This window comes from Andrena cerasifolii, chromosome 1 (assembly GCF_050908995.1).
Source record: "Andrena cerasifolii isolate SP2316 chromosome 1, iyAndCera1_principal, whole genome shotgun sequence".
In the NCBI taxonomy this organism is placed as follows: domain Eukaryota; kingdom Metazoa; phylum Arthropoda; class Insecta; order Hymenoptera; family Andrenidae; genus Andrena; species Andrena cerasifolii.
In genome coordinates this window covers 271,449-285,414 of record NC_135118.1, presented here as the reverse complement: position 1 = coordinate 285,414, position 13,966 = coordinate 271,449, and the positions used below count along the sequence as shown (strand labels likewise).

At 44.5% G+C, this 13,966-nt stretch overlaps 1 protein-coding gene across 1 annotated transcript; it reads left to right on the top strand.

Annotated features, from left to right (window-relative positions):
• Positions 1 to 307: 307 nt before the first annotated feature.
• LOC143371043 (uncharacterized) lies at positions 308 to 9,213 on the top strand. Its single transcript, XM_076815872.1, has 3 exons — positions 308 to 591; positions 669 to 793; positions 9,194 to 9,213. The coding sequence occupies exons 1-3, from the start codon at positions 335 to 337 to the stop codon at positions 9,211 to 9,213; spliced, it is 402 nt and encodes a 133-aa protein (XP_076671987.1). The 5' UTR covers positions 308 to 334.
• The last annotated feature ends 4,753 nt before the right edge of the window (positions 9,214 to 13,966 follow it).

Sequence of the window (13,966 nt, the reverse complement as noted above, 5' to 3'; positions counted from 1 at the left end):
TGATCTACAGGAGTGGTACCAACGATGCGTCATCGAACCCACCCTGGCATCGTTGGAAGAGTTTCAGGAACGCGATAGTGGATGGGCATTGATGAGGATTCTCAACCTAACCGTCAACGTTAATAAGTACAATCCGCTGCGCGCAGGGTGCCACTTCAAGTTGCCACGGGAAATATTGATGAAGAAAGCGACAATTAGCGTCCGATCCGAGGATAACGCCTGCTTCGCGCGGGCAGTGGTCGCAGCTCTCCATCCCGCCGAAAGAAACCCTCATCGACCAAGTTCATATCCACATTATACATTGGTGCTAAATCTCCAAGACATTGAGTTTCCAATGTCCCTAGAGCAGCTTGGGAAGTTTGAGCGGCAGAACGGCATCTCCGTCAACGTGTACACCTTCGGGATGGAGAAAGGATCGACGGTCTTTCCGCTGCGTCTCACCAGCCAAAAGAGGGATCGACACGTCAATCTGCTCTACACGCCGAATCATGAGCACGGCGATGTAGGGCACTTTGTGCTGATCAAGGACTTATCCCGACTGGTGAGCATGCAGTTGAGCAGGCACAGAGAAAAAAAATTCATCTGCGATCGGTATGTACATAAACTTATGAAACGTTGAAAAATATCGTTGAAAAAAAATAAATAAAAAAATTTTTGATTTTTTGCAGATGCATGCACTACTTTGGATCTGCCGAGAAGTTGGAGGCCCATTCGCTGGACTGCGGGCAAATGAATGATTGCGCCATCCTGTTGCCCAGCGTAGGAAACAATCTGCTCAAATTCAGCCACCACTGTATGAAGGAGCGGCTCCCCTTCGTGGTGTACGCCGATCTTGAGTGCATCATTGAAAAAACAGAGGACAATCACCGAATGGGTGAAATGGATAGTAAATTGCGCGCGTATCAACACCATAAAGTGCACAGCATTGCATATTATATGCATTGCTCGTACGATACATCACTGTCGACGTATCGATGTCGCCGCGACGCGGATTGTGTTTCATGGTTCGTCAACGAACTGGAAAATTTTGCAAACTTCGCCAAACCCATTCTGACCAACAATGTTCCCATGCTTGATTTAACTCCCGAACAATGGGCGACATTTCGCGATGCAACACACTGTCATATTTGCGAAGAACCATTCAAGGCTGAAGATGTACGAGTTCACGATCATTGCCATCTATCCGGACGCTTTAGAGGCCCAGCACATTCGGAGTGCAATTTAAATTATAAAAATGCGTTTTACATCCCCATAGTTTTCCATAATTTATCCGGCTACGATTCGCATTTCATTATCGAGGAAATAGCTACCGCTTTCGAAGACAGCATTGACGTATTACCCATAGCGAAAGAAAAGTACATTTCATTCACAAAAAATGTTGAAGATACGGCTGACTCAGACTCGCGAAAATGTATTAAATTGCGATTCATCGATTCATACAAATTTCTCAATACCAGTCTCAACAAATTAGCTTCTTTTCTTAGCGCGGATAAATTAAAAATTTTACGATCCGAATTTGAAACATTATCCATCGAAGATTTCAATTTATTGACGCGAAAGGGTGTATTTCCATACGAATACCTTGATTGCGCGAACAAGCTGCAGGATCCATGCTTACCACCGCGCGAGTCATTCTACAGTTCGTTAACGGGTGAGACTGTATCCAAGAGCGATTACGCGCACGCCGAGATTGTCTGGCAGCGTTTCAGGATTAGAACTTTGGGCGAATACAGCGACTTGTATTTGAAAACAGATGTCTTGTTATTGGCAGATATTTTTGAAAATTTTCGCGAAAGTTGTATCAAGAGTTACGGATTAGATTCAGCGCATTATTATACTTTACCTGGCTTTACGTGGGATGCCATGCTAAAACACACCAAAATTACATTCGAATTGCTCACAGACATTGATATGGTCATGTTTATCGAACGCGGTATACGTGGCGGTTTAAGCCAATGTTCCGGAAGATACGCACACGCCAATAACAAGTACATGTCATCTTACAACCCATCGGAACAGTCATCGTACTTGATGTACTTTGACGTGAACAACTTGTACGGATGGGCAATGTGCCAGCCCCTACCATACGCCAAATTTCAATGGGTCGAAGATGTCGCAAATTTTGACGTGTCTTCGATCGCTATCGATTCGCCCACGGGATACATTCTCGAGGTAGATCTGGAATATCCGCAACGTCTGCACGACGCTCACGCCGATCTACCGTTCTGCCCGACGCGTGCCAAACCACCTGGCAGCAGACAGGACAAGTTACTCGCGACGGTATACGATAAGCAGCGTTACGTTATCCATTATCGCAACCTGCAGCAGTGCACGAGTCACGGTCTTCGTATTACAAAGATACACCGCGCGCTTCAATTCGCTCAATCTCCCTGGCTCCGCGATTACATCGAACTCAATACACGGTTTAGAACATGCGCGACAAACGACTTTGAAAAAAATTTGTACAAATTGATGAACAACGCAGTATTCGGTAAAACTATGGAAAATGTGCGAAATCAGGTGGACGTAAAACTTTTAACACATTGGGAAGGGCGATATGGTGCGGAGGCAATGATCGCGAAACCGAATTTCCACAGCAGAAGTGTTTTTTCGGAAAATTTAATAGCTGTTGAATTGCGAAAACTCGAGGTGAAATTCAACAAACCGATATATGTGGGTATGTGCATTCTAGACATATCAAAAATTTGTTTGTACGAATTTCATCACGAGTACATGTCTCCACTATATGGTCAAAAATGTAAAATTCTATACACAGACACTGATAGCTTCATCTATCACATTCGATGCGATGATATCTACGAGTCCGTGAAACGCAATATCGATAGATTCGACACAAGCGATTATCCTACTGACAATACATATAATATGCCGCGCTTAAATAAGAAGGTTCCGGGGCTGATGAAGGACGAAAATAATGGGATGATAATGACCGAATTCGTAGGTCTTAGAGCGAAAATGTATGCACTTCGCGTAGACGGTAAAAAAGATACGAAAAAAGCGAAAGGCGTCAAGACCAACGTCATAGCCAGAACGATAACTTTCGACGACTACGCGCAGTGTTTGCAAAAGGAGATCGAAATGGTTCGCAGGCAATCATGCATACGGTCTAAATTGCATAAAGTGTACACCATTTCAGAATCCAAAATCGCTCTAAGTCCATACGACGACAAGCGGTATATCGTACCCGATTCTACCGACACTCTGCCCTGGGGACATTATAAAATTCCGTTGTAAAATTCCATTATAAAAATATTATAAAAAAAGAAATTTGAACTTGTATGTATAACATTGTATTTATTGAACCATGTATTATTATTATTATTATTTTACAATACATTATTTTTATTTATCCAAGAATTGTGTGATTTATCAAACCCCAACCACTTGACGTATACCTTATCCCCCTTTCTACGCAGCACTTTTTCCACTAGATACACATCAGGATCGGCGACGCGTTGCAGCTCGTGTTCATAGAATCCTCCGGCAACGGGTTTTCCACAGGAATCGACGAGCAGATACGTCGCGGGATTAGTTGTCTGTACTTTGGCTATCTCGAACACCTCCGTTGTCCAATTCGGCGTATAGCCTTTATCGAAGATGGTTTTAAATTTGCTCACGCGCACAAACTCGCCCAACTCGAATCTCGCTGGAGCAGCGATCTTTAGGTTCCTGTATACTGTGGCTAGCAGCTTGTCGGCGATCGCAGGGGTAACATCGCAAGGACGCATTCCGATGGTTCTATGTTTTCGCGCGTTATACTCTGCAAGTAGACGCGGTAGCGAATCGGTCCATCTATAGGTTCCATTGAGCGTAAACAGTTTCCACATATTGTTCTTCAAAGTTCGATTGAAACGTTCTACGACGGAGGCCTTCATCACCGAATACGTTGAATAATGATTAATGTCATGCTTCTTCAAGAGTTTCTGCACATCGGTGTTGTAAAATTCTTTTCCTTGATCGGTTTGCAAATTTTTCGGATATCGATCTCTAAATATCTTTGCAAACGCTTTAGTCACCTCAGCGCCACTTTTAGTCTTGAGCGGCAACGCCCATGCATACTTGCTCAACACATCGATGACGGTGAGTATGTAGTGGTGACCCTGGTTGAATCGCGAGTATGGACGCATTTCTACAATGTCAGCTTGCCACAGATCGTCGTATCCACGCACTATGACGCGCCTCCGAGGAAAATGTCTTCGAGCTGGAGCGTGCAATTCCTCCACAAGTTGTAGCTTCTTGTGGCCATAGTTTTCTTCACTCATGGATTTCTTAAATGGCTGCATGTTTGATCGCAGATGTATCTTTGCCACGAATGATGCGATAATTATCGTGTACATGCATTATGTGCTCTCCACCGCCCCAAGGAAATTCTGGACAAGTTCAACCGTCTCGCATGATTCTCCTTCGCATTGTTGCTGCGGGATAAGATTCAATGCTTGCGATATCTTTTGAACGCTGTTTTGCAACGTCAGCATATCTCTCTGAAACGCGACCAGCTTCATCTCTAATTCTTCCTGCTGCTCTCTCAAAAGTTTAATGCTCTTTTTCACATATAGTTTATTAACGGCATCTGTGTCGGCCATCGGCTGAGCTACGCGTCGTATCTTGCGCGATTTTGCATCAAAGTCGGCACCGGTCACGCAAAGAGCGTTATCACGCATATAATTTCGAAGCATGCCGCTCCATTTGTAATAGTCCATTGTAGCTGCTCCACTCTTCTCGAGCGATACCCCAAATTTGTTGATCGGCATCTCGACGCATACAGTGCACATCATCGGCGTGCGGTTTAATTTATAATGAGGCCTGCCTCGCGGAGTTCCTCGATAATCGATAGAATTTCGTTGTCGTGCGAGTTGTTACCCGCCTGACGCGACGCTTCCAGCAAACGCAATCGATCCACCAGCTCGTTGGGATCATCCCAGTGCACATAATCGATCTTGTTATCGTTTACCACCATGACTCGCGATGTCCTTAGACCTTTCCCCGCTTTACTGGTCAATACACGGGGTAGTAGTGGCGCAATTACATGTTTGTACTTGTATCCCTTGTTACCCAATATGGGGTTTTGTGCGTTATGACCACGTCTGTGAGCATTCGTCATCAGCAGTATACTTTTGTATTTTTGTTTATCAGCATTTGTGTATATAGCATCATCGGGAATTCTCTTGAAAATCAGTTCGTACAGACCAGGCGTTCCTCCATATCTTACACCGTCTATGATTATATTATCATCCTTGTCCATATCGAAAACCTTATCCCCCAGCATCATTCCACTACCACCAAAGTATACACCGTACACATAATCTATGGTCGTATCCCTATCTCCACTTAGGATTGCGCTCATGTATTTTTGTCCCAGCGGACCGAAATGGTTGCGAAACGTTTCTTGCCCCTCGGATGTTTGGAGTTGCTCTCTAATAGATGCTGCAAGCGACTCATCGGCAGAAGTTCCATACACGTCTTCGTCATCATTGGTTGTGAGCGACTGTACATCGGGAAATGTATTTATTGACGCAGGAGGAACCGTGGAATCGTTTGATGCGACATTCAACCGTTTCCGCTTCGATTGAACTGGTGTGGAGGTTACGAGCGAATTTTCCAATGACATGTATGACTGTTTACTATTTCTTTTACGCGATGCGTTCCATTTCGGCCGGATTTTTGTTTTAGGCGTTAATGTTTCAATGCTCATACTCGTCGCAGGTGATATGTCAGCTTCTGTCTCAGCAGTATTTTCCACAATATGTTTTAAGGGCTCGGTAATAGGTTTAAAGTATTTTTCCAGCGCGATATCTTCATCCATCTTGTCAGTCTTCAAAGACTGATGTTTCCTGCGAATGGATTCGCTGGTTTTTGCAATTTCCATCGCTATTCTCTCGCGATCCTTAATCTCCTGACTACTAATCATCATTGTATCGCAGACGTTGCTTTCCCACCGATGTGTTGACGACGATTGAGCATCTCACGGTAGCGCAAACTCGTTAAATCCCTTTCTATAACGCCCATTGGACATCGCGCTATCTTTATCTATCACCATGAAACCATACTCCCGCTGCCAACAATTACGACACAAAGCGCAGAAATCCTCGTAAGACATATCAGTGTTTACATGATCGTTGTACACATGTTTCAAGTTGGTACCATCCTGCTTAAACAGTATCAACAGATTCGCATTGTCGCGTATAAGATGTTTGGGAATCTTTGCATACGTCTGACAGAGATAGAAGCAGTCGACGTTCGAGTGGCGTCCCATTGCAAAGTATTCCCTTATCGTATCTTGCTTGTCGCATGCCACGTCATCAAAGATAAAAATGGAATTCGGAAGCGATTCGCTCGGTGGGATGACGTCACTATTATTTGAAAATGTAAAGTAGCCAATTTCATCTATCGCAGTCAATAAATTCTCCAAATACTTATATTTTGGCTGTTGCAACGACTTGGAATACACGTACAGGTTCTCGAAGCACACGCCGTGAGGACTTTCCAACAAGCTGACCAGCACGTTGGTCTTTCCACAATTTGATGGACCACAAATGAGGCAGCGTATAGTGTTTGGTAGCATGCTACCGTGTCTGCGTCTCGTTTTCGGAGACATCATTTGCGATTTATCATCAAAATTAGTCACGCGTATCGCCACAGGTTGTCGCACGAATCGCATCCTCTCCGTGAACTGCGAAAAATGATTTTGATACGTCGAAGCTGCGGTGCGCTCTATTTATAGGCTCGCGCCGAAGCAAAACAGCTCATTATTCAAAATGCTTCTGATCCTGTCGGATAATTGTGATATTCTTGACCAAACCGCTGAGCAGTTGAAATATATATAAAAAATTATTCTACTGCGAGAGTTTGGCAGACACATCGATCAGTTGTGGGACAGACTCCCCGAGCATATAAAAGTCGATTCTGAGGTTCAGCAGTATCCTCGATGCTTGGAACATTATAATCGCCCTTGGCAGCGAACGCATATCGACGGTCCAGCACCATTGATTAAAAACTGCAGCGAATGTCGTCGAAGAGAGTAAAGAAAGGTTGTGGTCTGTTAAATCGGGCGATAAACGCGTTACCTATCGAATTACATATTCCGGGATATCAGTTTTGTGGTCCAGGAACTCATCTGGCAAAACGATTGGCTAGAGGCGATCGAGGCATCAATCCGTTGGACGCAGCGTGTCGCGAACCCGATATTGCATATTCGCGTAGCAACGACCTCGGTGAAAGGCACACGGCAGATAAGGTTCTCGCTGACAAAGCGCGAAAACGCATCGTTGCGCGAGACTCGACTCTGGGTGAAAGAGGTGCTGCTACAGCTGTTTGGGCAGCTATGAAAGCTAAGACGAAAATCGGAATGGGGATGAAAACAAAACCCCGCAAAAGGACTGTAAGGAGAGCATCGCAAAAGCGGATACTTCCGGTGGCAAAACGAGGTGGCATATTACCACTTCTCCCGCTGCTAGGTGTTCTCGGATCATTAGCCGGTGGAGCAGCGGGGATCGCCAAGGCGCTAAACGATAATAAGGCGGCGCAACATCAGCTGCAGGAAATGCAGCGTCATAATCGCACCATGGAAGGTCGCGGACTTTATCTCGCACCATACAAGCGCGGACAGGGAATATCGAAACAAAAAAAAAAAAAACGCCGAAAAGACAATAAAAATGCCCGAGGGCGTAACAACAGATGCGCAATTGGGGGAGTTGGCAAAACGTATGCGTATTCCATTTTTTAGAGGTGTTTTTATGCGCAATGCACTACCTGTTGGAGGAGTACGCCGAAACGAGAGCGGTATCGTGAATTTGGATAATATCGAGGGACCGGGGACTCATTGGGTGGCGTATGCGAAGAGGGGGCGTCGAGCTGTATACTTCGACAGCTTTGGCAATCTTCGGCCGCCTAAGGAATTGGTACAATATCTGGATAAAGATGTCGTGAAAATCGAATACAATCACGCGCCTTATCAGGAGTACAATCAAAGCAATTGTGGTCAACTATGTCTACGCTTTCTACAAACGATTGGTTGCAAATCTAACCGGCAAGAGTAGCACCCTCGCGGTGAGCTACTTTCCACCCATAGATTTGAGCGACGATGATTACGAGCTTGGTCTAACAACCCTTGAAACTTACCATACAATACCCAACATCGACTCCAGCAACGATAAATTCTACTTCACCACAAACTATGAGACCAATAGCAGCGTCGACACCAGCCTTGAATACATTACGATTCCCCACGGTTCATACGAATTAGACGCCATTGCCAAGTATTTGAAACAGCGATTACTCGAGCGATATCCTCAAAAACTCGATGGCACCAATGCCAACGATGGTAGCGACAGCGATGAGTATCCTATAGTGTTGCGTCCCAACAACAACACCATGAAAAGTGAGCTGTACTGCTCGTTCATTGTAGACTTTACGAAGCCCAATAACATTGGATCGTTACTGGGATTCTCGACGAATCGCGTATTAGAACCGGAACAGTGGCACGAATCGGACGATCCGATTAATATCATGAATGTGAACATTATTCGCGTAGAATGTAGCGTGACCGCTGGCGCGTACAGCAATGGGAAGCGCGTACATACCATACATGAATTTTCTCCCAGAGTACCGCCGGGATATAAGATATCGGAAACGCCCGCGCAGATCATTTACCTTCCAATCACCGCACAGGTCATTTCGGATCTAACGATACGTGTTGTGGATCAAGACGGGCGGTTGCTTGATTTTCGAGGTGAAGAGATTACCATCAGACTGCACGTACGACGACGTCGATGATAATACATGTGGTGCAGTGGTATGAGATGCTTGTGTTGAACGACTCCAGAAACACGTTTCTTCCAAACGAAATTGTTTGCAGCAACAACAACAACAACAACAACAACAACAACAACTGCAACTGCAACAACTCTGATTACGCTAAAAAGAAGAGGTTCAGTGCTGCGAACATTGCATTTTTGAAATCGCAGGGATTCATTGTACGCAATTAAGTTGAAAAATGACTGACATTCTAAGCATTGGCGCGAAGCCGACGTTTGATGATCGCATCGTCAAGCTTGAGACTCACACATACAACCCTTACGTCAACACGACGTTTGGATACAGCGATGAGATAAGAATACCTATACAGCAACAGGATTTATACACATTACCGTGTGAAAATTTCCTCTACCTGGAGGGGAAATTGACGATAAATAAGCTGAATAATGTATCACCGGTGATGTTGGGAAATAATTGCATGGCATTCATATTTGATGAGATTCGATATGAACTGAATGGTGTGGAGATTGATCGCAACAGAAACGTTGGAATAACTAGCACGCTTAAAAACTATGTATCGATGACATCTGATGAAGACAAAAATATGGAGAATGCGGGATGGGGCTTGAAACGGCACGATGAGCTAATAGTGAAAAATCATTTCAATTTTTGCATCCCGCTCAAATATTTGTTGGGATTTTGCGAGGACTACAAACGCATGGTTATTAATGCGCGTCACGAATTGATTTTAATACGATCGCGCAACGATAACAATTCTCTAATAGGATCGCCGACGTTGGAACCAGAAATTGAATTACTTAAAGTGCAATGGCGGATGCCTCACGTGACGCTGAACGACGTTAATAAGCTGTCGTTCCTACATGCTTTGGAAAGTGGACAAAACCTGAGCATTAGTTTTCGCTCGTGGGATCTGTACGAGTATCCTCTCTTACAGAGCACGACCAAGCATTCGTGGGCCGTGAAGGCAGCTGCACAGTTGGAGAAGCCGCGATACATTATCTTTGCTCTACAGACTGCTCGAAAGAATGTGATGACTGAAGATGTTACTCGATTTGACCACTGCAAATTGACCAATGTAAAACTTTTTCTCAACTCGGAATTTTACCCGTACGATGACATGAACTTGGACTTTGACAAGAATAGGCACGCCATCTTATTTAACATGTATACGCATTTTCGTAAATCGTATTACGGACATAGTTGCAACGAGGCATTATTCACCGTAGCCCAATTTTTGCAATTTGGCCCCCTCGTGGTGATTGATTGCTCGCGACAAAATGAGTCGATCAAGAATAGCACCGTGGACGTGCGCATAGAATTTGATTGTAAAGACAACGTACCTGCAAATACTACGGCCTACTGTTTGATTCTGCACGATCGGGTGGTTGAATACAATCCGCTGACAAATGTGGTGCGCAAAATCAATTAAATTACTGCGCTACTTGCCCGCCCTCTCCTGTACCAAATTCGTACAAAATTTCATCGTGAAAATTGAGATGCTTTACGAGAAAGACTGCATTCTCCAGTCTGTCTTGGAAGCGAACGGACCTCTAAATTGTATCGATAATGGTCGTACCAACATTCGTTGACCTGCAAGGGTTCATCGTCGATGGAAGATTTGTCGCGAAGGAAGTGGCTATCCTACGAAAGGGAACAATTCTCTCGCACTATATTTTTGGGAGTTCGATGCCACAACATCTTCTTACAAAATCCGACAAATCGAGCATCCGGTGGTTGGTGGCAAAACATCATGGACTACGTTGGGAAGATGGAGACGTTCCGTACAGTATGGCTAAACAGCTAATTATGAAAGCTGTAGCCGATGCGATCGACGAGGAAGATGACACACCCCATGTCGTATACGTTAAAGGGCTGCAGAAACGCGATTGGCTCATGGATTTCCTCGATGAAAATACGAAAGCGGACGTGATCATCGAGACACTAGACATTGACTACGAGGATATCAAATCCCTAAATAAGTTAAACGTAGTTAATACTCTGCGATGTGGCAGACACGCAAAGCACTGTGCCATGCAAAATGTATTTAAAATATTCAACTGGTGGTCTAAACTAGAGCTGTACGAGTACTTGAATATTCGGGTAGCTTGAAATCCGAACCAATCCGGGACTCGGTTTCCAAGCCGAGCCGGGTACCCGAAAGAACCGAGCGGCTCGGATAGAACCAAGTACTTGAATTTTTTTCAAGCGGCCCGAAAGAAACCGGGCGGATTGGATGGAACCGAGCGGATTGAATTTTTCCAAGCGGCCCGAAAGAAACCGGGCGGATTGGATGGAACCGAGCGGATTGAATTTTTCCAAGCGGTCCGAAAGAAACCGGGCGGCTTGGAAAGTAAGCGGGCGGGTCCTGAGAAACCGGGTGGCTTGGAAAGAAACGAACGGTCCGAATGAAGGTCGAGCGGACCGTTCGTTTCTTTCCAAGCCACCCGGTTTCTCAGGGCCCGCCCGCTTACTTTCCAAGCCGCCCGGTTTCTTTCGGACCGCTTGGAAAAATTCAATCCGCTCGGTTCCATCCAATCCGCCCGGTTTCTTTCGGGCCGCTTGGAAAAATTCAATCCGCTCGGTTCCATCCAATCCGCCCGGTTTCTTTCGGGCCGCTTGAAAAAAATTCAAGTACTTGGTTCTATCCGAGCCGCTCGGTTCTTTCGGGTACCCGGCTCGGCTCGGTTTTTCAAGCCGAGCCAGGCTCGGCTTGCTTTTTCCGGGTACTTGATCAGCTCTAGTCTAAACGCCAGAGGGAAATACACAAGTAAAATATAATCAATTTTTAATGCATAACTGTTTTTTCTTCACCCTCCTCAACCTCCAACCTTCTGCATGTACGCTAGATTAAGACGATAGTTGTAATTATGTACAAGTAGTACGATTCATGATCAACGCGGTATGATAGACGTTCGATAGATGTTCAAGTGGTCTGATAGACGTTCGATAGATGTTCAAGTGGTCTGATAGACGTTCGATAGATGTTCGGAGTGGTACGATAGATGTTCAAAGTGGAATGATAGACGTTCGATACCCGTTCGATAGATGTTCAAAGTGGTACGATAGACGTTCAATACACGTTCAAAGCGGTTCGATACATGTTCGATACCCGTTCGATAGATGTTCAAAGTGGTACGTTATGTGTTCAAAGTGATTCGATACACGTTTGATACACGTTTAGAGTGGTACGATAGACGTTGAAAGTGGTACGTTAGGCGTTGAAAGTGGTTCAATAGACGTCCAATACACGTTCGATACGCGATCAAAAGTGGTGTGACCTAATCGAATGATGTGTCCAAAGAAGAAGGGAGAAGAATTCGAAGGATATGATAAGTGCACTCTGAGGATGGTCAGTGAATAATTCGAATATGTATAGAAGGTGAGGATGGTCAGCGAAAATGCAGGTGGCCTGTGATGAAGATGGCGAAGAACAAAGGCATCCTACTTTGCAAAGCTATGCAACTTTAGGCATGGGCCCACATGTGGCAGCTTGGAGATGCAGCGAGACCAGTTGTCTTCAAATCGTGGTTAACGTGCAGTCTCTTTGACAGTTCTTTGAAACACTTTTTGCATTTTTTGTGTTACGTGAAATTGCTTTGAAGAAGATTGCTTTTGAAGGATATTATCAATCGTTCAACGCATGGAAATGCAATCGATTAATACCGTAAGTTTCCATTATCATATTTTAGTGAATCGTTGTGTTAGTAACTTTGAGAATTATAAGAAAACTCGGTTTCAGATTATGTCATTGCCCATGAATTTGAAACGTCCGGCTACCGCTACGATCACCGCAGCTGCGGCAGTTATGCATTCATCCAGCCCGAAAATGTATGTGGCCTGTCGAAATGTTGCGGTTCAAACCGAAGAAATTCGATGTGCAGAACTTTATGAGGCGGAAGCTAATCAGGATGGCGACATTTTTTTAAAAGTTTTTAAAAAATGCGATAATCCAATACACGACTACTTCGAGGATGATGAGGAATATTGGATGCATCGATATGAACAACAAACGTTTTTACGCGATTTCGATGATGATGATAATGTACAAATAACTATATCTCGGAATAATCATGAGTATCATCCAAAGAGTGTGGTTTGGCGAAACGTCAAAGCGGAAAATATTGATTTTGATACGTATAGGAATAAAGTATCGGGGCTTCGGGCTAGTGTTGTTGCAGTTCAAACTGACCCTGTGCAAGTTCCTATGGATTTACCATTAACTAATCTATTTGCTGATGATGTGATCGAGTGGGATAATTAAGCAATATAAATTTTAATTATATTTTTTATATTCTATATTATTCCTTCATATTATTCTTTCATATTATTATTTGTAACAATATATATATTTCTTAAACATATATTATTTCTAAATTTTATTTACCCGCGTTCCTCCTCCCACGGCCTAATTTTTAAGATTCCGCGTTTCTGTGTTACATTTCATTCTTCGCGCCGCCAAGTGACATCACCCTGCACGGCTGCTCCAGAGGAGTCGAATTACGCGAGATCGCGCGATACGCAGCGACGTTAAATCGGAACGCTTTGAAATACTGTTAGCTTTAGAATGCATGCGATTCTATCCCCTATGTAGTGGTGTCTCTTTCCCTCCTAGAATTTTAACTTTAAAGTAATGCTCCGTCTCTTTCCCTCGAAGACGCGGTGTCGAGAAACGCCGATCTTTCCCGACATCGTCCGAAACAATTTCTGATAAAATTTCTCATAAAAATAAATTATTATACGCCGACGTTGTGTGTGTGTGTGTGTGTGTGTGTGTGTGTGTGTGTGTGTGTGTGTGTGTGTGTGTGTGTGTCACATATATGACGCTCCGTTGGTTTCGCTATATGTACCATTCGGAAAAGACTAATGTCAGAGACGGCGTTTGGGGGAGTTGGTTAGGCGGCTGACTCGTACCGCGGAGGTCTTGGGTTCGAGCCCCGTCGCCCCGAGAAGTTTTTTCATTTATATTAATATCATAAAATTAATATTTCCTTCCTTACCGACAGTCTGTTGTACCACGCTCCAGAGTAGCACCTTCCTTACCGACAGTCTGTACCACGCTCCAGAGTAGCGCACCGTCACCCCGCGGTTCCTCCTCCTCCTCCTCCTCGATGATACCCCCGCACCGTCACCCCGCGGTTCCTCCTCCTCCTCCTCCTCGATGATACCCCCC

What these genes read in the sequence shown, in the direction of transcription:
- LOC143371043 (XM_076815872.1), top strand. Translation starts at nt 335, where the DNA reads ATGTCCCTAGAGCAGCTTGGGAAGTTTGAGCGGCAGAACGGCATCTCC. An exon ending in AAAAAATTCATCTGCGATCG is followed by an intron (nt 592 to 668) that starts GTATGTACATAA and finishes GATTTTTTGCAG; the next exon opens with ATGCATGCACTACTTTGGAT. An exon ending in GCTCAAATTCAGCCACCACT is followed by an intron (nt 794 to 9,193) that starts GTATGAAGGAGC and finishes CTCTACCTGGAG; the next exon opens with GGGAAATTGACGATAAATAA.